This window comes from Coturnix japonica, chromosome 2 (assembly GCF_054131305.1).
Source record: "Coturnix japonica strain WE chromosome 2, WE-NBRP24, whole genome shotgun sequence".
NCBI lineage: Eukaryota > Metazoa > Chordata > Aves > Galliformes > Phasianidae > Coturnix > Coturnix japonica.
Window position 1 is genome coordinate 135,729,675 of NC_140664.1, and position 21,853 is coordinate 135,751,527.

At 43.7% G+C, this 21,853-nt stretch overlaps 1 protein-coding gene across 3 annotated transcripts in view; it reads right to left on the minus strand.

Annotated features, from left to right (window-relative positions):
• The window catches only part of CRHR2 (corticotropin releasing hormone receptor 2), a 108,742-nt gene extending 98,319 nt beyond the window's left edge, over positions 1–10,423 (minus strand). Inside the window, exons 1-2 of one of the 3 annotated variants that reach the window (XM_015852925.3) lie at positions 10,218–10,423; positions 1,425–1,518 (exon numbers count right to left, since the gene is read on the minus strand). In XM_015852925.3, coding sequence (XP_015708411.2) covers positions 1,425–1,518; positions 10,218–10,283 — 160 coding nt within the window. In that variant the 5' untranslated portion in view covers positions 10,284–10,423. Of the gene's footprint in view, positions 1–1,424; positions 1,519–10,217 lie in introns of those variants that run through there. The other 2 variants (XM_085539073.1, XM_015852926.2) reach the window with 2 other exon arrangements.
• Positions 10,424–21,853: the final 11,430 nt, after the last annotated feature.

The following is a 21,853-nucleotide window of genomic DNA, read 5'->3' on the forward strand; positions in this document are numbered from 1 at the left end:
TCAAAGAACACCTGAAAAAAAGGTCCAAAATCATGGAAGCTTTCACAAAACCTCATTTATCTTTCCTTTGTTTCCAGCCACAAAATGGAACAGTCGGTCATTAAAAGTTATACAAGCGAATATGCCACAAGGCAGTTGCTCCCTAGAATACAATGGCACGAGTTACAGAGCTCAGGCTAGATTCATAATACAGGTCAGTGCACCCATTTATATGCAGATGAAGAGGCAGTCAAAGCAACACAACTTTCAGACTTCAGTCTGATCAGGATATTCAGATCAGTTTATTGTCCTTAAGTCAAACACAACTGATCTGATATACTACATGGAATGACTTTCTCTTCCTTGAACCTTGTTTGCATTGTCATTTCTCTAGTTTGGAAAACTGGCTGATTAATAACAAGACAATTTAAGTTCCTCCCTCTATGAGGATTTACTGTGGGAAAGCAGCAAAAAACAACCTTACATCTGCCCCCAGGAGAACCACTCATTGCAGGACCCTCCAGTCCTCCTGCAAAGCACTGACTGACTTTGAGCACCCCTCTTCTCCTCCTGAAGAAAAGCCAGACCCAGATTCACATCTCTTACCAAAACATTTTTGCGCTAATGCATTTTAGCCAAGAATCAAACATATGAATCAATGCTTTGTTCTTCTTTCAAAAATTGGAATAAGGAAAGCTTTAAATCCTCCCCATATCCTTATATCCTCCTTAGTCCCTCCTTCTGTCTGCATTCACCTTCTGAAGAATCTGTGATACTCCATTTTCCCTTCAACCCGCTGCCCATTCCCCAGTACTAACTGTACGGTCCTCTATCAGAAAAGACTCATCTCCTAACCTGAAAAGTTAAGAGTCAGGCTTTGGAGACTTCAGACCAGGAAATAGAAATTATAAAGTTAAAAGGTTAGACATGTTTTGATTTGGAGGACAGATGTCTTTCACAGAAGAGAATCCAATGGCTTGATTGAAATGGTCCAAGGTTCATCCCTATCTTATATAAGCTGCCAGCCAGGTTGGAGAACCTGGTTCTTCAGGGAATGCCATACAAGGACAGGATTTGGCTACCATGGCCACCTTTGCCTGTCCATGCAGCTCCTGGAGAACTGCTGACAGTCTGTGATGCTGAATCCAGACCAGTCCAGACATAGGAGCTGTGGAAGTTGTGCCCCTCGATGATCTTCTTGGTGTCGACTCAACAGATCAAGTTATGAAAAAGGGCTTCCATTATTACTTCACTTGAAGCCCTTTCCAGGTGTGCAAAATGCAGTTTTCTTTACACATCACACCACTGTACGTTGCTGCCAATGAAATTTCAAGGCTGGAAGCACTATGTTTATCTCAGCAGGGAAAGATGTTCCTGGAGCAAGGACACTTTGAAAACAGATCCTACAGTAACAAGAAGCCACCGAGAAACAGAGAAATAAATACCTGTGACATTGGCGTGGGCTGACAAATCTTCACAGTACTTTTCCAGCAGAACAGACAAGGGCAGGTTCATAGAAGAATCACAGTGGAGAACTATCTGGATGGACAGACAGAAGCAATGCAAAACAAACAGTAAAGCAGCAGCAAAGGGCAGAATTTCTTAATCACAAACACAAACCCACCCAGCACTTCACAGCAGTTCTCATTCATAATCAGTTCGGGTACAAACATTCCCTTGTGACAGAGGAACTTCTGGTTGTAGTTGCTTTGGATTGTGACAGTGGGTTTCATTCATCTGTCTAAAGGCAGACATCTACAAATGAACCACCTACACTTGTGGCAGCTACTCAATGGCCTTATCAACACTCGGGACACAATTTTATCTTACCTAAGAGTATATACCAACAATGGAGCATATTAATCTAGTCCCATTCAATTCTATTGGCCAAACTTCTTTATCAACTACAATTAAAAGCCTACCAAAAGATGGTTACACAGTCAAGAGATGCAGGAATTACCAAAGAGCAAGGATGAGCTGCTGGCACAGCTGCCCAGAGAGGCTGTGGACACCCCATCCCTGGAGGTGTTCAAGGCCAGGTTGGATGGGGCCCTGGGCAGCCTGGGCTGGTATTAAATGTGGAGGTTGGTGGCCCTGCCTGCAGCAGGGGGGTTGGAGCTTTGTGATCCTTTGTGTCCCTTCCAACCCGAGCCATTCTATGACTCTATAATTCTATAATAAAAGGCTTGAAATAAGTGCTTCCACTGACTGCACAGGGAAAGGTGGCATCCCCTTTAATGTGATCCATTGCTCTTCTGTCCAGCAAAAAACACACAAGTTTCTGACCTTCAGAATGTGAGTTCTGAGCCCTGGACTGCAGGTAAGCACTAGTGAGAGTAAAAGTAGCATCATCAACATGGGCACTTAAGGAAGCCGCAGGTTCAAGACAGGACAATAGCACCAAATAGATTACATTCAGAAATGAAACCAAAAAATACATTGTCATTTTCAAGCTTGAAAATTAAAATTACAGAAGAGCCCATTGCAGACAAAGGACAGAAACCAATAGAATTACACATCTCAACATGCAGCTGAGCTGAGAGCAAGAGAAGCTCTTGAAAAGCCCTCAAGGAAAGGCAGCGCTAAAAAGTGCTGAGAAAATTCAGGAGTCACACATGAATGACAGAAACCTCCATTTTCATACTGTGAAACAAAATCTTTCTGACTTCTTCTGAAGGGACGTAAAGCCTTGGCAACAGACAAAATGCCTCTGCTTTTCTACTTATGCAGAATGACTAACATAATACGGGGGAACAGCCACACTCTGTGAATACTGACACCATATTTCAGTGCTTTCAGATGCGTTAAGTGACTGCAGAGCCCTTTTTATATCACCAAATTCCCTACGGCTCAATAAGAAGTGGAATGAATGACCACGACAACAGAATACATCAGCAATATTGGTCTGGAAAGAACTTTTCTTTCAGTATCACTTGTATGTATTTCTCACTCTGCCATTATTTTACAGAATAGGAGGTCTTGGAAAGCAAACAAAAAAAATCCCTTCTCAAATTTGATTCTTTTTGAACAAATATCATGATTTTCATCAGGAAGATTTAAACCTCAGCTGCCCATAGTAAAGCCTTGCAGACTGGTGGCCATGCATGGTCAGGACAAGGAGATGGGGAAAGTCCAGGGCTGCCTTCCTGCAGGGACAGCACTCCATGCGGACTCTGCAGTGGTTGTGTCAGACCCAGCCACGTGAGCTGACATAGCAGACGTAATTCGTCCCTTCTATCTCCCTACCCTTCCGCCTCCTCTTAGGCCAAAGCACTTGGCTCACTTCAAAGAAGAAACTTGAGACATCTCCATGCACTGTAAATACACAGCATGTTCAGCTGTCCGCTTCCTAAGATGACGGGAAAGAACAGACAGAGGTCAAGTTTAGCACAGCATGTGTAGGAACGAAAAAGGTTAAATGTCACATTTGCTTTAGGGTCAACTTGGGTTCACTTGGCTAGAAGGGAAATGCACCTTCTGCTTCTTATGTTACTTTTGCTTTCATTTTCTCTCCACCAACCACAGCGAACAGCTCTCTTCTGTATGGTATCTTTCAAAGAATGTATTTAAAGCAAGCAAACTCTAACCATGAATATTTAAAACTATTTATAAAGTACGCAACAATAATAAAGACCAGCAAAAAAAAAGGTGTTGCCTCCTCTTGATTCCTACTAGAAAACTGCATTTCTCTTAAGCCCGTTCCAAGTTCTCTTCCCACCAAGTCAGTTCGGTGTTGTCTTGCTTATTAACCTGAAATGACTACCTTAATTTCTACTGAGGACATCTACAAACAAACGAAAGCAATGCACTGAGACAGAGATTAAAGTGAAAAGGAGTCCCTTATGGTCTTATCAGGGGCACCAACAGGCTTATTCTTACTGCAGAACAATGTAAGGAGCCTTTGGTCAACGTCCTGCCACTCCTGTGGTTATCTTCTTAGATCTTTTCCCTTGGCCAAGATCAGTGCTCTTCATTAATCCATGACAGGTCTTTACCTCACACCTCTGCGAGGCACAATCAGATGAACTCACCACAAGATCACCTCTGGATATGGGAAAGGCAAGTGAAAAGGGAGAAAATCTAAGAGACAGCAACATACTACCCTATTAATTACATTAGAAGTTGTGAGTCTCTGATGGTAAATGTGCGCTCTTCCTCTGAAGAGGAAAGGGCTCAGAACCCTGCAAAATCCAACACTTATTTACACAGTGTTGTTCTTCTAAATAGTGAGAAGTATATCAAACAAATTATCACTGATAACCGTGATTCACTAACACTGGAGTGGTTGGTTTCTTCTCTCAAACACAAAGAAATGTTTACAGTAACACAAACAAGTCCAAATCTGTATGAACGGGGCCCAAAACTGTCAGTACAGATATGAGATCATCAGAGAGATGGAACGGAAGGCATCTTGAAATTTAGCTATATCGTAATAAGAAGCAGCAGAGGATGAAGTCAGCATGACTGGAAAGAGCAGGAAAGAGCTGAAGTAGGAAAGGATGACACACAACAGTGCAATATTTGCTGTCAAGATAAGGGAGGGATGCCCGGGAGGCAATGAATGCCAATCATGGACAGATACATACACTCTGCTTTTCCATTCTCATATAAGAACTCCCAGATGCCGTATTTCAGTTGTCTAATAGCAGCCAACTTTTTAGAGAAAGCTGTTAGGGATATCTGCTGCAGATAAATACATTCATTGACATAAATCCCTACTAAGTTACCTCTAGACACCAACTTAAGTGCATCCTTCATGGCTAGAGAAGACACAAATCCAACGTGATCTTATGAACACACTGAGCAAGATAAAGCAGCCTTCCAACACCAAACTGTGCTGTAGTTACCAACCACAAAGCATGCATTTGGTCCACAGCAATCAAGATTAAGATCCATCTTCTATCTCCATTGCCACACAAAGCTTCAGGCTACAGTAGGTATCTATGACCCATAAAGACTCATCCCAAGTATAAATCCGTGGTGCCAGATTAGACATCAGGCAATTCAAATAAATCAGTATGAGAAATCCTTCTGTTCCAAATACAGTCAGGGAGCTTCCAAGGCAGGTGGGCAGCAGGCAAGACTTACAGGGCCTCCCATCACCAGTGTTTGTCTATGAAAACAGATGCTTTGAGGATAGAGGAGAGAGGATAGAGGAGAGGAGGGGATGGCACTTTCCTGTCCTGAAGTTCCTCTGCACCCAGTATGTATGCAGGAGAGATGGTCACTCAAGGACAGAGCCGGAAGGCCATCACACTGGAAAGATTTAGTTTGCTGAAGAACCACAAGAAAAGATATTCAGTCCTACACTTAAGATACCTTTGGCCTTTCCCAGCTCTGTTACTTAGCTTTGCTTAACGCAGCAGCATTTGGCTGCACGCAGTCATTTGGCTCTGCTTCACCAGAAAAATAATTTCCATTTGTGACAGAAGGTCTAAATAGAAGTTTGCACAGCAATCTGCAACCTGAGGCCTAAGCCAGCTAAGGTTACAGTAAAAGGACAGATTGCTAGCACAGTTCAAGGAAAAGCCTCCTTTTCAAGTCATCCTTCAGCTCTTTCACCTCCCTGTCATTACTTGCCTCTAAGTTAATCCTGGCGGCTACATCAAACTGTGCTGCCAGCTACTGATCCCCAGCTGAGCTGGGTGATGCTGCTCTATGATCTTAGTGCCCGGCAGGTACTCTGCAGCTCTTTCAGGAAGTCTGGAGAAGCAGAATTGTACAGCTGCAAGGAACGGGAAATGTGATCTCAGTTCAATAAAGCGACCACACGCACGTTTAGTTCTGAGCACAAAATGAAATTCAGAAATCAATTAGAAAGTCTCGAGCATCTGCTACACTGAGACAGCAAGTAAATAGCACTGCTGTCTTCTGAACTTGATGTTACACCTTCAATAAGCATCTGCCTATGTGCTCTGCTGATTAAGGGTGATGGGGAGACGTTCTTCACCCACTGATAGCCGTACATGCACTGTGTGCCTTGCTGAGTCACAGCATGCAAAGGGAAACAGCTCAAAGCCACCCAACAGCTGGATTTGTCCGAGCAAATCTCTCCCAAAACAACAAGATATTAAAAAGGATTAAAACCATGTTTCAATCACGGGCCACATCTGTCTTCAAATGAAACCATAGAAAGGACAGGCTTTGCAGTTTCATACACTTGAAGAGTTTCGCTCCTCATTGCCCGTTACTGTGGATATCCTGCTCAGTATCTGGAAGGGCAGTGAGTCTTTCACAGCTCTGGGTTCACATCAGCCCTTATCCAAAGTCTTTAGACTAGGACCACAACTAATTCCTTCCCACTCTTCCCACCTAGTTTATATTATGAGGATTCCTCTCAGCATCTCAGATGTGATTCATCTCACTCACTGACCTCAGAAGTCATTGCTTTAAGTTCCCTAATACTTAATGGAAGATCAAAGCACTATCAAGGCACAATCCTTAATATTCTTTTGTTGTTGTTGTTGGAAATAAAGAAATATGGAAAGCTTGCTAGGACTTGAAAATATTCACGAAATACAACAATATTCATGAATATTTTGTGGAATTTGCTTGCTGGGGAGTTGTTTACTCTATGAAGGGTCTCTCAAGTTCACAATGGTCTATAGCTCATCATCCAGCAGAGACAACAAGAGGCAAGAAGAGGAAAGATCCTCATTCCTGACTGGGAGCTCACCTACTCAAAGTCCTGTCGTGTGCTCCAAGCCATCACTCTGGCCTTCCCCCCTACTTTGAAAGAGGTGCAGCCTGGCACCCGGATGTCCTCACTCCCAAGACAAGGAAACTGCAGGAGCAGCACAGCAGCTCCAGGGCCTGCAACAGAGAAAGCTGAACAGTTTTGCCTATGATGTCCACATTACAAAGCTCTGCCTGGGTTTTTGGCTCACACACCATCCCTCTGCTCCTGCTGGCATGAGACTTCTGAAACCCAAGCTATGGCCAGGCTGTGGGAGCCTGCTACTGCCACTCAAAGGGAACTGATACTTCAGTCCATGCACTGAGATGCCTGCTAGCAGAGCCTGGCTGCCAGCCCTGCAGACAGCCTGTTCAGGTTTGTCAACACACTTCCTTTAATTCACTTTCGTCTCCTTCCCTCCTTCCTCCCACAACTTCCTTTCCACTGGAAAAGCCACCCCTGGGAGATGACAAAACTAAGGCAGTACCCAGATATCAGCATCACGAAGCCAACAGTGTCCCAGGGTCTTGAGTAACAGCAAGAGAAATTACCCCAAAGCCCTCATGGGCAGGTGGATCCCTTCCAGTCCTCTGGCACTTCAGCTACTATTACCAGAGCAAGCGTTTAGCATCGTAGCGAGGCCAACTAATGTATTTTAATCTCCATTGGCATTGCTCACTATTTACTTTCCCAGCATACATATCTCGAAGTGGATCATTATTCATCCAGTATTATGTAAAACCTGGTAGAACTTCCATTCGTTTCACTTTCTCACGGCTCCGTTGAAGAAGTATTTTTCACCTCTTGACATCCCAAAGGCATTTCCTCTCTTATTTAGAGAGAACAAGCCACCTTTCCGTACAAACACACTCCATTTATTTGCTTGTTCCCAAAGAAACACGGCTTCCAAGTTCTCCACCCATTTAGATCCACAATAGAGCTGCTGGCATGAGCCTTGTCAGAACAAGGTGTGCATGGGCAGCACGTCCCCAGCCTTACCCAGCTATGAGCTACTCATGAACAGGAGGTCAGGACAGGATGTCACAGCTTGTCTCTGCCAAGCAATGCTGCTGTCACTACACAGCCCTTCCCAAATGGCCTTTGTTGGGATGCTGCAGGCAAGCAGGCCTGCGAGTGCTGATCTAAATGATCCTACATCAGGAACTGGTCAGTGCTTCCAAAAGCAGGACATGCTGTAAGCCAGACACCATTGCAGCCCACTGCACTGCAACAAGGAGTGCAATTCTCCTACACTGGGATGTGCTCAATGAAATTCAAGCAGCCATTGATGTGAAGCTGCACTTGCAGGCTGACTCTCAGTGCTAAATAACTAGTTCCCACTTGTCTTCCTTTGTAATAAGGGCTATAGCAAATCTTACCAAACTCTTCAGAGAAAGAAATAAAGGTAAAAGACATAAAGCTCTGTGCCAAACCCTTGCCAGCTCAAACCAAATATAGCTATTTTCAAAGCTATTCAGATATAAAGGATTAGCTGTGAGGGAAAAACAAGTAATTCCATACAAAGAAACAGGTTGATAAAGCCAAGCAGCAGCGAGTGTTTAGTTGTCAAGGCTGGCTATTAGGAATAGAAAGATGAGGAGGCAAAGAGGATGCTTCTGCAAGGCCTTGGCACATAGCACTGCATAACTGGAGAGGGGGCAAGGAGGTGCCATGGGGCCACCGCAGAGCTCCGGCTTCACATCTGAGAATTCATGCCTGCACTTCGCATGGGAACAGCTGACACCTGAGTTCAGAAGTGGTACGGGACAAAAGAAAGCTGTTTACAGCACGGAGATTTCATGAAAGGAGAGGGAAATGTGAATTACTGAAGTGTCATTTACTGGATATAAGGTTTACAGTGAAGCAAAGTAGCACCTCCCCCAGCAGATCCATTTTTCCAAACTCCACAACTATATATGTACATTTTTCTAACAGCGATGTGTTATTTTAATGTCTTTTTCAACAGCATGATGAGCAACACACAAATGAAAGGGAACACAGAGACACTGCTCCTTTATACACAGGTATTGCCCACTGTCCCGGTGCCTTCATTGTGAATCTCTACCAGCAGGATCCTGCAGTCATCTCCAGCAAAAAGAAAGCTGAGTTCAAAGCAGTGAAGAGTTTGCTTAGAGGAAAATGCCTCCCTTGGGCGCTCAGAGCTCTGAGCAATGGAAGTAAAGCACGCTCCATGGGAGCCAATAAATCAAACAGCGCAAAGGTCTGTTTTAAGCACTTAATCATTTACACTGTTAAATGTTTAGAATGGTTCCTGGCTACATTTTTGCCCCAAGCAATCTAGCAGTATCTCAAACAGTTGCCGGGAATGACCTGGGAGTGAGGCTGCTCTGTGGACAGAGCTCAACATGCAGTTTGTGCACTGTTTTAGAGGCTGAAGGAGTTGAGTAGTATGGGCACGAGCCGTGCTTGGGCATTCGGCCTGAAGACTGAATGGCTGTCCTGGCAATCTTAATGTACAAGCAGAGGTAACAGCCTATGTGAGTGTAACTCAAGAAGTGTGGATCTGATGGTCCTTGCTCTACCCTGTCCTTCTTCATCAGCCCAGGTCCCCATCCAACCTGACCTTGAACACCATGGACAGGGCATCCATATATCATATATGGATATATATATATCATATATATACTCAGAGTATACCCCAAGTGAGCATTCATCTCCAAACAAACCTCTCTTGGCATTGTATGTGACTCCTTTCTTGCAGGGCAACTAAAGAAGCCAGCCACCCAAATTCACACAAACAATTCCAATGCAAAGCTGCAGGAAACTGAAGGGGGAAAAAAAGAAAGGCCACGTCCATAGATTAGATCTACAGGGGAAACACATGGTGGGTTTTATTCACTGTCAAAGAATGGGTCTGGCAGCAGCGGGCACCTGGGTGCTACTGATAAGCTCATGGTAAGGAGTCTTCCTCTCTATGTGGGAACTGAAGTGCTGCTGTGGACTGATGGAAAGCACATTGAGGATGATTAGAGCAGTCCAGAAAGCTTTTATACTGTTGTGGGAGCTGCCACCGTGAATTAGGAGGATTAATGCACCTCCTGCACACCTCATACACACACACAGCCTGCCCGGCCGACCCTATTTGCTGCCTCATCATGATGGTGATGGAGAAGGATCGGAAGGAAAGATCTCCCTGATGCTCTAAAGTTGTTACAAATGCTTGGGCAGATGGGAAGGGCTTGAGAAAGAGATGGAAACGGAGCCACGTGTTGAGAGGAGAGCAAGCAGGGCACGGGGCTGCGGCAGGGCACTCCTTCATTGCTAATGGGAATACAAGGAGAGCCACGGCACAGCACGGGGGCTCTGAAGGGACCCACGGATCAGCAGCCACGGGGATATCGTGGAGCTGAGGCCGGGATCTGTGCGGGGTCTGTGCGGGACCGTCCCGCAGCTCCGAGGGGACGGGAAGGAGCCGCACGGCTGGGACGCGCTCCGTGCTCCCCCGCGGACCCAGTGGGCTCCCGGCGGGGCGTGGGGAGCCTCCCGCTCTCCCTCCCACCCCTCTCTTCCCCACTCCTCCCTCCCCAGCCGGTGCACTTACGGGCAGGAGAAGGAGCGCGGCTGTGGCCGCCGCCGGGAGGCTGCGCTGCGGCGCCCGTCCAGCCATGGGGCCGGAGGGGCTGCGGGGGGCTGCGGGGGGCTGGCGCTGCCCTCTCAGCAGCTCTGCCCCTCTGCTGGCATCTCTCACCCCCCTCCCTCCCACCAACCCCCCCCCCCGATGCTGCCCCTCACCGCCGCCCCGCTGTCGGACCCGGTGCCGCCGGCGCGTCCCAGGGCAAAGCCCCGCAGGGAGGGAGGGAGGGAGGGAGCCTGGAGGGGGAGCCGAGCCCGCCCTCCGCCCGAGGCGCTGCGGGGATGGAGGAGAACGAAGCCCCCGGGGAGCGCGACCCCAAAGCTACCAGCAATAGAGCGGGGCTCTGTGTGGATCTGCAGTGCGGACAAACGGAGGCACCCCTCGGCCTCACCCCGAGTCTTGTAATGACCTGAAGGATCCTGAACACAGGCATGGTGCTGTTAGGTCAGCAGTTGGATCAGAACATTTACAATCTTAGACACAGAATCATAGAGCCATAGAATGGCCTCGATTGAAAAGCACCACGATGATCATCCAGTTTCAACTCCCTGCTGTGTGCAGGGTCACCAACCAGCAGCCCAGGCTGCCCAGAGCCACATCCAGCCTGGCCTTGAATGCCTGCAGGGATGGGGCATCCACAGCCTCCTTGGGCAACCTGTTCCAGTGCGTCACCACCCTCTGGGTGAAAAACTTCTCCCTAATATCCAACCTCATAAAGGTAGCAAAGAAGAAAAGAGGAAAGAGTCCCTTTTGCACAACAAATTCCCAAGGTTTGCATGAACTTACAGCAAGGCTTAACTTGGGGTGAGAATTGCCCAGGAATCTTTCTTTGGGGAGTTGAATTGTTTTGCCTTTTGTCATTTGATCACAAAAGACATAAAGCAACAGCTTCTCACCCTCTCCAGAACACACCTACAAGGAGGCTGAAGTACCTGAACCCATGCAGAGGTTGAGCTTCATACAATATGAACATCACAGCAAGGAGACAGATAGACTCTATGGACTAGTAGACCTGAGGGGTGGGGGAAAGAAAGAAAGAAAGAAAGAAAGAAAGAAAGAAAGAAAGAAAGAAAGAAAGAAAGAAAGAAAGAAAGAAAGAAAGAAAGAAAGAAAGAAAGAAAGAAAGAAAGAAAGAAAGAAAGAAAGAAAGAAAGAAAGAAAGAAAGAAAGAAAGAAAGAAAGAAAGAAAGAAAGAAAGAAAGAAAGAAAGAAAGAAAGAAAACAAAAACACATTGTTTTCTCTTTTCTTTCAATTATTCAACAGTCTGAATGCATTTAAATATTGAAGCTTTCCTACTTTTCCCTCTCGTGTTGGTTGTGCTCCGCCATTTGTTTCCTTTCATTATTAAAAGAAAACAAAGCTGTAACTCAGCATTGCAATGCTTCCAATTAATATGAATGCTTTCATGAAAATGCAAAAGGAGGAATAAATCCAGCTGAAGTTTTTTATTGCATTTAAACATCCACCTCCTGGAATGAAAACTCACATGTGGTGGGATGGAATGAATTGATGAGAACTGGTGAAAGGAGCCTGAAGCTGCTCGTGCATAGACATGGGTCAGTTCCCTTGAAGCCAGAGAGGATTTCCATCACTCTACTCCATGGCTTTCTGTTATGATTTATCTCTGTTTATTACTCTGTGCAGTACTAGAAGCTCATAATGTTAACGCTGTATTGAAACAGCACAAAACAACCCCAAACAATGACTATCTAAGGATTAAACTGATCATTCCATTCTGTCATTTTTCTAGGGCTTTTCGACTTATGGATGACTGCAAAATCCAACCAGAGCTTTCTGTTGACTGGGTTGCTTGCTTAGAAGGTCAGTCTCCTTCTGATTCCCTTTGTTCTTTAAGGGGTGAGCTCATGTCGCAAGCTTCTCCTTCAGTCATGGTGCTTCTGGCTGCTCTTCTCACAGTCATCTCCTTTTATGAAACTTATGGGGATGTTCATCATATTGTTTGACTTTATGCGTAAGATGGATGGAAGATTTCAAATGGAGACAGAGAGATAAATATAGATACAGATAGACACACACAACATAAGGAGATGTTTTTATATGAGATGCAAGCCTTGTTCTTTCAGAGAGCAGACGAAGACCCGCGAGACCAACAAGCAGAGATGTAGGAATGCAGGAGAACATGACAGTTCTGATCAGCTGGATGGAGAGAGTCTGTGTAGGAGCATGGCATGGACCCAATTGCTTAGCTCTTGCTCAAATGACATTCAGATATTACTTTCAACCATGACCATACAAGGGGGACTTGTTTTTCCTTGTTTGGGGATTTGAGTTTTCTGTTCTTGTTTCTTTATCATTGTGTTGTTTTTTTGTTGGTTTTTTTTTTTCCTTCTTTTCAGAGCTCAAGCCCTGAAAGGATTTAAATGGATCTTAAACCCTAAACCCGCAAATGTTCTTACTGGTCCCAATGGGGAAACAACACAGAATCCATCCTCACTAGAGGAAGGAAATGGTCAACTCTTGGTGTAACACCTAAGTCAAGAAGTTTTTTGCCATATCTGGAACTCTGAGAAGTTCCCACAATATAACCTGGTAGAATAACAGAGATGTCACACAGTATATAAGTATCCAAAGGGTGGAGTTGCGCTGAAATATTAGATCGCCTCGTAGAAGGATGAAATATCTTACAGTAAAAGGAAAGAGAAGCAGTAAGAAATACCATATATGTCTCTCCAGACCTCTCCTCTGTGATTTCCCCAGCAGAGCAATGGCGGGGATGACTTTACTGGTCTGCTCATCTGCAAAGCGAGCCACCATCCAATATTCAACTGTTGTCCTAAAATCAGTCTGTATGGACTGAGCTCCAGTTGCTCCATCTGTCCTGTAAGTATTCTGGAAGATCACGTTCTGTATCTTCTCTTGAAGTTGAACCCAGACTGAAAAGTCTTAGGATCAGAAGAAGGTAAGTAAGTGATGAACACCAGCATATGGTTGGTTGCACTCTGTGGTAGATCTTCACTGAGTGAAAACAGCCACACATCCTGGACTTCTGACTGTACAATCTCTACATTAGCTCTCTCTACACAAGGCAAAATGTAGGTTTCACTCCTATTTTCAGCATCCAAATCTAGTAAACTTCTATGGAAGGTAGACTGACTGCGTTCCCAGTTGGGATCTCAAGTAGGGTTTAGATGTCTTGTGCAATGTCTGAGTGGATCCAGCTTGTACTACATATCAGGGGTGTTTTATTCATCTCCTAAGCTAATAAACTCTTTCCAGAGATGCTGTGATATCTCATACCATCTTCAGGTGTCTGCAATGTTGTGCTGATGTATCCCTTTTTGGCTGCATCATTTTTGAGGAGCCAGGTGAGATGGTCTGGATATGCTGGATCTGAGGAAAGTCAGGCTAGGAAAGGGAATGGGAGGAATCCCATGCTTCTTGCAGAGGGAGTGAATGCCACAGAGAAAAGAGCACATGATGACATTTGAAGCCGGCATAATGTCTGCTGGGGAGGAAAGCTAGCTGGAGGGATCTTATTAATAATAAATGTAATGGTTTCCTGAAATAATGATGGGTCAGAGTTGGTAACAAGCACAGCTTGGGATAATAGAAATCACTCTGACAGTATAGAAGCACGTAGTTTCTTCCTCCTCAGTGCCTGCAGTTACACTTGAATGAAGAATATAAGTGGGATGGAGGAGAAAATGGTTATATTTAAAGAATGTTCCATTGTTTGAAATCGGTCCTAATAGTGAAGTCTCTGAAGTGTTATATAAACCCTAAGAGTGGAGAATGAGGAGGAAAATTAGGTGGAAGCATCCCCCTTTGGCATAAAATAGATTTTTTGGCTTTCTTTACTGTGGAACTCATGAGGACACAGTATTCTCATGGAGTGATACAAGGCTTTTCCTTGAGATAGCATGCCCAGCTCAGTGTTTTGTACATGTTGCTGCCAAGGCAATGCAATCTTGGCTTCTCTGGACCTCTACAAACCTCAAAGAGCACCAAGCATTTCTTTCTGAAGTAGCTTTTCTTCTGAACTGAGGGTCAGACAGTGTATTAAGTCCTGCAATTTAAATAAGTTACCTTGTATAGGACTCCTCACAGTCTGGGAAGAATAGGCATAGGTACCATAGTAGTTTAATGCTGAGCTTATATCTCAGTGGAGAGCTGGTAAATCCAGTGAAACCTCAAGAGCTACTTTGATGCCCAACAGAGATAATCTCTTTGGGGCTCACCCTCTACATTCCACTGCCTGTATGGAGCAGGTCTCCATTAACCAGAGTGAGGCAGCCAGGTTGTGTGGACGCATCTAAATATAATGTGCTTTAATATTTGTACAGAATCCTGCACTGCATGTCAGCTGAAACACGTTTCCACAACACTTGCATGTTCCCAGCCCATCACATGTCTTAGGCAAGTTGAGGTGCTGTGGGTTGAGTGTGTGCACGTGCCAGCTGACTGCAGCCAGCACTTGGTAATTCAATAAACTCTACACTAATTCCCCCACATTTCAGCCTGTCATTTCTGACAAGCTTCATCTTTGCCTTTGAAAGCTTCATTGCTGAAGTGCAGTTTCACCAGATGATCTTAGGAGAGGATCCTTCACTTGAATAGGCTGCTTTGAATTTAATCATAGAATCATAGAATAGCTTGAGTTGAAAAGGACCACAATGCTCATCCAGTTTCAACCCCTCTGTTGTGTGCAGGGTCGCCAACCACCAGACCAGGCTGCCCAGAGCCACATCCAGCCTGACCTTGCATTTGTGAGGTCTCAGTTATCTCAGCAACTGAGTTGTGTTTGTTTAGCTTTTGTAGTGACACATTTGAAAATCACTTCTTATTTTCTTTTTCCCCCAGGAGCTGCTCTCTATCTCCCTGCAAGCTCACAGCATAGCAAACAAACAAGAAATGTTCGTGGTATTTCTTCATATAGTTGCCTGACACTGTCAGACGTAGCGGAGAAACCTCTAAAATTCACCACAGCAGTTGGCAGGTAAATGGGTTAGAAACAGTTTTACAAACATCCACTTGTCAGTCACAGCAATAAAACCGTGAGGATTTCAATGAAGTAACAGTGGAGTTACACACCAGAGTACCAAGCTTACAGAGTGGAAGAATGCATGAAGTGGGGATTTGCACATCCCCTTGCCCAGAATTCAGCTGCCAACATAAATTCTCTCTCTTCATCTCTGTAGCCCAATAGTGTTGTGTCATTCGCAAAGAAAAGCATCAGCTTTTCCCAAGAATAACAGTCATCTATTCTGGATCATGCTTGCTTCATTTTTCCATTCCGGGTGCCTAAAGTTAGCCCCTTGAAACTATATTTGGCATGTATTTGTGTGTAAGTACCAACTTCCCTTCAACAAGACAAGTATCCATGCAAACTAAGTCAGAATTCAATATTTCTTGAAGTTAAGACTCTCAAACTGGCCATACAGTTATAAAACTTATCCTGAAGTTACCGAGCATGACTGTAGAGTTTGCTTTGGCAGCATTTGTGTTATATATAAATTGCTTGTGAAAATCTTACTGGCAAGAAGCAATAGTCAAGTAATTGACTTGTCTTTTGTTAGGAAAGAGAAGCAAGAAACTCGAACATAGTATGTTCTTCCTTTTACTTATCTCTGTGCAGTCACCTCAGTTTTGCTAGCTATTACAGTCATTAGCAGCACAATCCTCCATTTGGCAAGCAACAGGGCTGGAAAATATGCTGATAAATAGCTATAAGTGTGAGTGAACAGGTTGCATACTAAGCAGATGATCTTGTTAGTATCTCAGTCTCTGCATGAGATGTTCACGACATGTCCAGTATAGAACAAACTGCCATCATAGGTAGGACAGGGCTGAATAAAATTATCAATGAATATCATTATCAGCGAGTACCTACAGATGGTCTGATCTACCCAGGCTCCCTTTGTAGTCACTGGATTTCTCATCAGTACAGTTGGAAAAGGCCAGCTTCATTCACATCACCCTAAACTCAGTGTCTACAGTCAATCTGTTGACTCACAGCCCAGCTCTGTCTGTTTCTTCCCTTGGCTACGAGAGGAGCTGAGAGCAAGAAGTTCAGATGGGAATATCTACATTGCAGACATTGAGTTAGATGAGATGAATCCCATCCAATCTTTCCAGATTAAAAAACAAAACCACCTATAAGGCAGTTTCTATTTCTTGCTACATACTTGGCTGTTCTTCATTTACAACTGTATTATGACAGTTTACAGCAGCTGAAGATGTAGCCCAACATGCTTAAATCCTTACTTAAAGAGCATAAGAGCACATTCCATTTTTGATACCCATCTTGTTAGCAGCATTTTTGTCAGCAGTTCCCTATGATGAATGTCTGTCTCCCAGAGTCTGAATCAAATTTGTACTTTATTTTATGGGAGAGCCCTGGCAGGAAGGAAAGCTATAGGACCTTCCAGTCATTCCATTAATCTGCTCCTAAATATTTCAGCAATCAGATAAAGCAGTTTCAAACGTGATGGTTTTTGATATGAAGCTTTACAGAGCAATGCTTAATACACATGGTCAGCTTCTAATTAAAATAGATGGCCAGAGGGTTTGCTGTGGCTTGGGCCTTCATTTTCTGCAGCCCTTCTAAAGAGCAGCCATAATTCCTTTCCATGTGAGTTTTTCGCGTTAGATGTCTTGAGCTCTAAATGTCTCCATTTTTATTAATAGGTCATTCTGGGGGCCTTACAATGACTTATTTTGCCAAGAAATTATGGCTTACTTATGCTGTTTCAAGTTAGGATAGTTCTGCCTTTTCCAGGCTAGATGCCTGTATTGAAATCTCCCACCTGAAGGGTCAGATGAAGCTGGCAGTGGATCCTCCAAAGTTTAAGGATGACTTATAAGTTATGATAACAGAATAGGTTTGCATCATTTCGTGCTTATTTATCAAAGAACTGGTAATAAAGATTCATTTGTTCAGCAGTCAAGTTCCCTGGGTATTGGCTGTTTGTCAATAAATGCTGCATTACACACTGGGATATGAAAAGGGAAGGCAAAGATTGTTGCTAGGTCTAAAGCAATTTACACTACAATGAAAACAGAGGTAAAGAGACTGAACTAAAGTGTATTCAATCAAATTGCTTAAGGATGTGTGATTTTTCAAATGCATTTATCTTCTTTTTATAAGGGGAAAGCAAGCAAGAAACTTTTTCTGGGTAAGCTGATGAGTGCAATTGACTGAATCTTGAACTTCTTCCCAGAAAAAAATATCAAGTTCTAGGCTGTGAAAGACTGAAGTTTTATGTATAAAATCGTACAACTCAGACTCTGAGAGACAGAAGGCAATTGGCTGACTTAACAAAGGCTTCATTCATTCTCACTTGAAATCTTTGAAACAGCTGGACAAGGCATGTCAGGATTGACAAAGTAATATTCCCCAAGTACCTACAGCTGTCAATAATGCTGGCTGAATGGTAGGCAGACCCCATAGATTTTTCTCTCAATCCACATTAAAAAAAGACCCATAACAGGGTGCAGGTAATGTTACCTGAAAGCAGCACCTCTGCCTGTGAGTCACTGGTAGGTGTAATGGTTAAAATGTAGCCGGACTGCAAAATCACATTGCTCTTATTGTGCCTGAATTAAAGTTAAGATAGGAGTTCAAATGCTTCACAGGAATTCTAAGCTGTAGAGTGTCCTACTGAACTCCAAAATATTCTGTAAGAATTAAAAACCTAGAAACAACCCTATGGAGGTAGGAAGCAAGCAGCAGAAATGAATGGAACCATCATTTCTTAGCATGTCAGTGCATTTATTCTGATCCAAGTCGGAAAGAGTTCCAGTGTATTCAATATCATTTATTAAAAAAGGGCTTGGAGATCCTATCAGTGCTTCGGATAACTTACCTATTTAAAAGCTAAGCTTGGGGATTTTCAGGACCTCACTGGGCAAATCCCTCAGCCAGATTTTGAAGTCAGCCCAGCAGTTGTTAGATTAGAGATGTCCAGGAGTGTCTTCCGACTCAAGTTTGTCTATTATTCTGTGTCTCCCTGCCCTTCAATTTTCCTTTGAGTAAAGTCTTTGTAGGACTCCTGAAGGGGGAAAAGTGAAGATCACTTATTGCCAGATCATGGATGTTTTCAGTTTATGCTCTCTTCATGTGATTTATGCTAGGAATCAGATGTTGGACAACCACACTTCGCATCCTGATGCTCATGAAACCTGGACTTGCCTTCCATGCACCTCCCTGCTGAGGTTGTTAGCAACCAAGTGGAACCAGCAGAAAGCTGAGTGAGTTAATGGTCTGATCTGACACAAGAGTCAAATGTTGGAGGAGACAAACATGAAGAGTAGGGTCACAGAGCCAAAAAAAGGCAGACAAAAATACTTCTATGGAAAGAAAGGAAAAGGCACTTGTTGTACAGGAAGTTTCCCATAGCTGAGTGCTTGCTTAAAAGGATCTATCCCCTTTTCTGGCACAGGATCGTACTTGCTGTTCAAATATCTTCCACAGCTGAGGGAAAAATAAACAACAAACAGCCTTTCTCTTGACCTCTTTATCCAGAGTAATCACGTTCATCTCCTTAGAGCAACAGTCAGGATTAAAACAAATGCACCAGGCTTTACTCTAGTGAGCCCCATGGGGGAAATCCTTTATAACTCGAGGTTATGGAAGTAAAGCCTATAAATAATAAAAAGCAAACTTAAATGTACCTGGTAAATGCCTCTTTTTCACCTCTCCTCTGCTGTGTGCCTGTCTCAACAACATGATCATTTCATGCTCAAAGCACAGGATGCTGGTTTCCATCTATTCTATGTACAGTACTATGAAACAAGAAGTGTTTTGGGGACAGCATCTTGCTTTTGCCTTTTGGCCTCAGAACTGACTTTGACATTTCCTGTATTCTTACGGACAATGTGTTACAATAACCAGTATGAGTCAGGACCATGGGCATAGGGCCACCGGGATTAATATAACCAAGTAATCCAATCTTAATGAGGTTTAAAAAGGAGCTTGACAGTAGTTCAAAAGCACTTATTAGATGTATGGCTTGTCTGTGATCACTGAAGCATGCAAAGAATGTTGTTAATAGGTCTGCAGTCAGGTGAATAGGTCCATGGTGTTTGCGTTCATTTCATGTAGCAACAGGCAGTGGTGTTAAAAGTAAGTGGAAACTCCAATGACAAACACGTTGATAAACTTTCCAAGAGCTTGAGGAAACACAGCCGTGGAAAATGGATAAGGATGAATGTGTTGAGCAAACATTTGTATCTCAAATTCATCCTTCAAGCACATCTGCTCTACAGAGCCCAATTTCACAAGCTTACACACCTGGACATGACTTCTTTCCAGAATGAGCTCTGGTAGGAAATACCTCCCTGCACACCTGGGAGCATATGTGGCCAGGAAGAATAATGAACTGCAGTGCATGGAAGGTGTAGATGCCATTGACTCCTGTACGTGTGTGTGTGAGCACTGTAGTTTAAATGAGGAGCTGCCTCCTTGAAATTGCAGTGTTGTAAAAGCACGATGGTCTGTATGGCTGCGTAGGGATGGCTGTGACTGGTTAAAGCAAAGGACTCTCCCACTGTGTTTCATGGGCTGTGTGACTACAATAGAAATGGGACAAGCAGATGGTTCATCCCTGGAGTATTTTCTCATTCTCAGGCAATTTGTGTCCTAACTGGATCCTATTTTAGGAGGAGGTTTTTCACACAGAGGGTGGTGATGCACTAGAACAGGTTGCCCAAGGAGGCTGTAGATGCCCCATCCCTGCAGGCATTCAAGGCCAGGCTGGATGTGGCTCTGGGCAGCCTGGGCTGCTGGTTGGTGACCCTGCACATAGCAGGGGGTTGGAACTGGATGATCATCATGGTCCTTTTCAAACCAGGCCATTCTATGATTCTATGATTCTATGATTCCATGATTCTATGATTCTATGATTCTACGATTCCATGTTATGATTTCCATGGGATCTCTGCTTAAAAGCTTAGGCCCAGTCCATTTGTTTTCAAGAAACAGAAGCCTTTCAGTAAGCATGCTTTTCACTTAGCAGCACATTCAGTCTACTGAAGTCCCAAGCAGCTATTTAAGTCTTGAGACTTAACAGATTAGTTTGGGAATGCTTATTAAAAATCAAGATATTAAGTCTCACCTTAAGGATTTTCTACAGAGGCTGTGTTCTCATGGTAAAGAGGCATCGGGTCACCTGCTCCATGAAGCACTAGCGTTTGCTTATGCAATTCATTAATGCAAAATGCAGTGATTTGTCTGTTTCCAAACCCTTCCTCCAGCCCCCAGTGGAACTATTATAACTCCTTTCAGCATCCCACACCTTCTGCCTTTGCTTTAAGAACTGCAAATCTTCTCAAACAACCCATCAGAAACATTCCTGGGGAATGGTTTCCCGCTGGGAAATGTCAATCTGTCAAAAGAAAAATGCATCATGGAAATACGTCAGGTTTGATAAAGCACTGTATTGAAATATCAGAATGGAACATCCATACAAATACTCTCTGCTTAGTCTCTCAGGAGCAGCAGATTTTGTTTTCCATTTTAAAACAGGTTTTTGTTTTACATTATTTCCCGTGAAACAAAGGGCAGAAATCATAATGAAAAAATTTCACTCCCCCCGAACAAACAGAATTTGATGTTACTGTTAATTTCATTTCACGGATAAATATGGTTTTCTATTATCCAGTTTAAATTGATCTTTTCCCCACCTTTCAGAGTTCCAAGTGAAAATGAAAATCTATTTTTTTCCCCAATTTTAATTAAGCTCCGTGTTTCCCAAACACTTAATCAGAAGAGGAATGGTTAAAGTCCTTCAAGAACTCTTAAATGGAGTAGAAATTTGTACCGTGTAATTACAGTAGAAATATAGTAGAAAGAATGAAGTGAAAATTGAAGAAAAATAGAGTAAATGAGGATGGCAGCGTTCCTTTCTTAACCTGCCTTTGGGTTCTTATCTTAGGATCATAGAACCACCAAGGCTGGCAAAGTCCTACAAGATCATCCAGTCCAACCTCCCACTTATCCCCAGTAGTTCTCACTAAACCATATCCCTCATTCCCACAAATCCTTTCCCACTTGAGTGTCTCCAGGGCCATTCTAAGGATAGGGGATGACAAATCACATTCTCTTTTCTCCTTGAACTGGGAAAAAGACATTGCGTATTTTCCCCATCATTATAACCTTTCAGAAGGGGAAAGGAAAATGTAGAAAACACAGAAATGCGTATTAATACAGAATGTTGGAATATGTATGGATAGAACACACAAATTGAAGGGATAAAAGGAGTTATTAAGGGCTTTTAAATAGAAAGACATACCAACCAACCTTGGGAATCTGGCTGACTCCATGGAAATCTTCAGGTCATGAAGAACTTAATCTTAGCAGGTGTGGCCTGCTCTCAAGGCTCCAGTGCAAAAAGAAGCATGAACTAAGGTTGATTCTTGCTGGGATGAATCTCTGTGCAATTTTGCATATTTTGCTTCATCTGAGACTATTTCTTTTTACATCTGAGTCTGCCATTGTGTCCTCCTAGAGTTATGTGTGCTCAGTTTTCTGTGGGAAGCTGTGGATGGCAGTCATGGAAACTCATTTTGCCATAGGTCATACGCCTCTCAGAAAGGAGCTATGGTGGGTCAATTAGCAAGGTTAATTTATCTGAGTGGAACA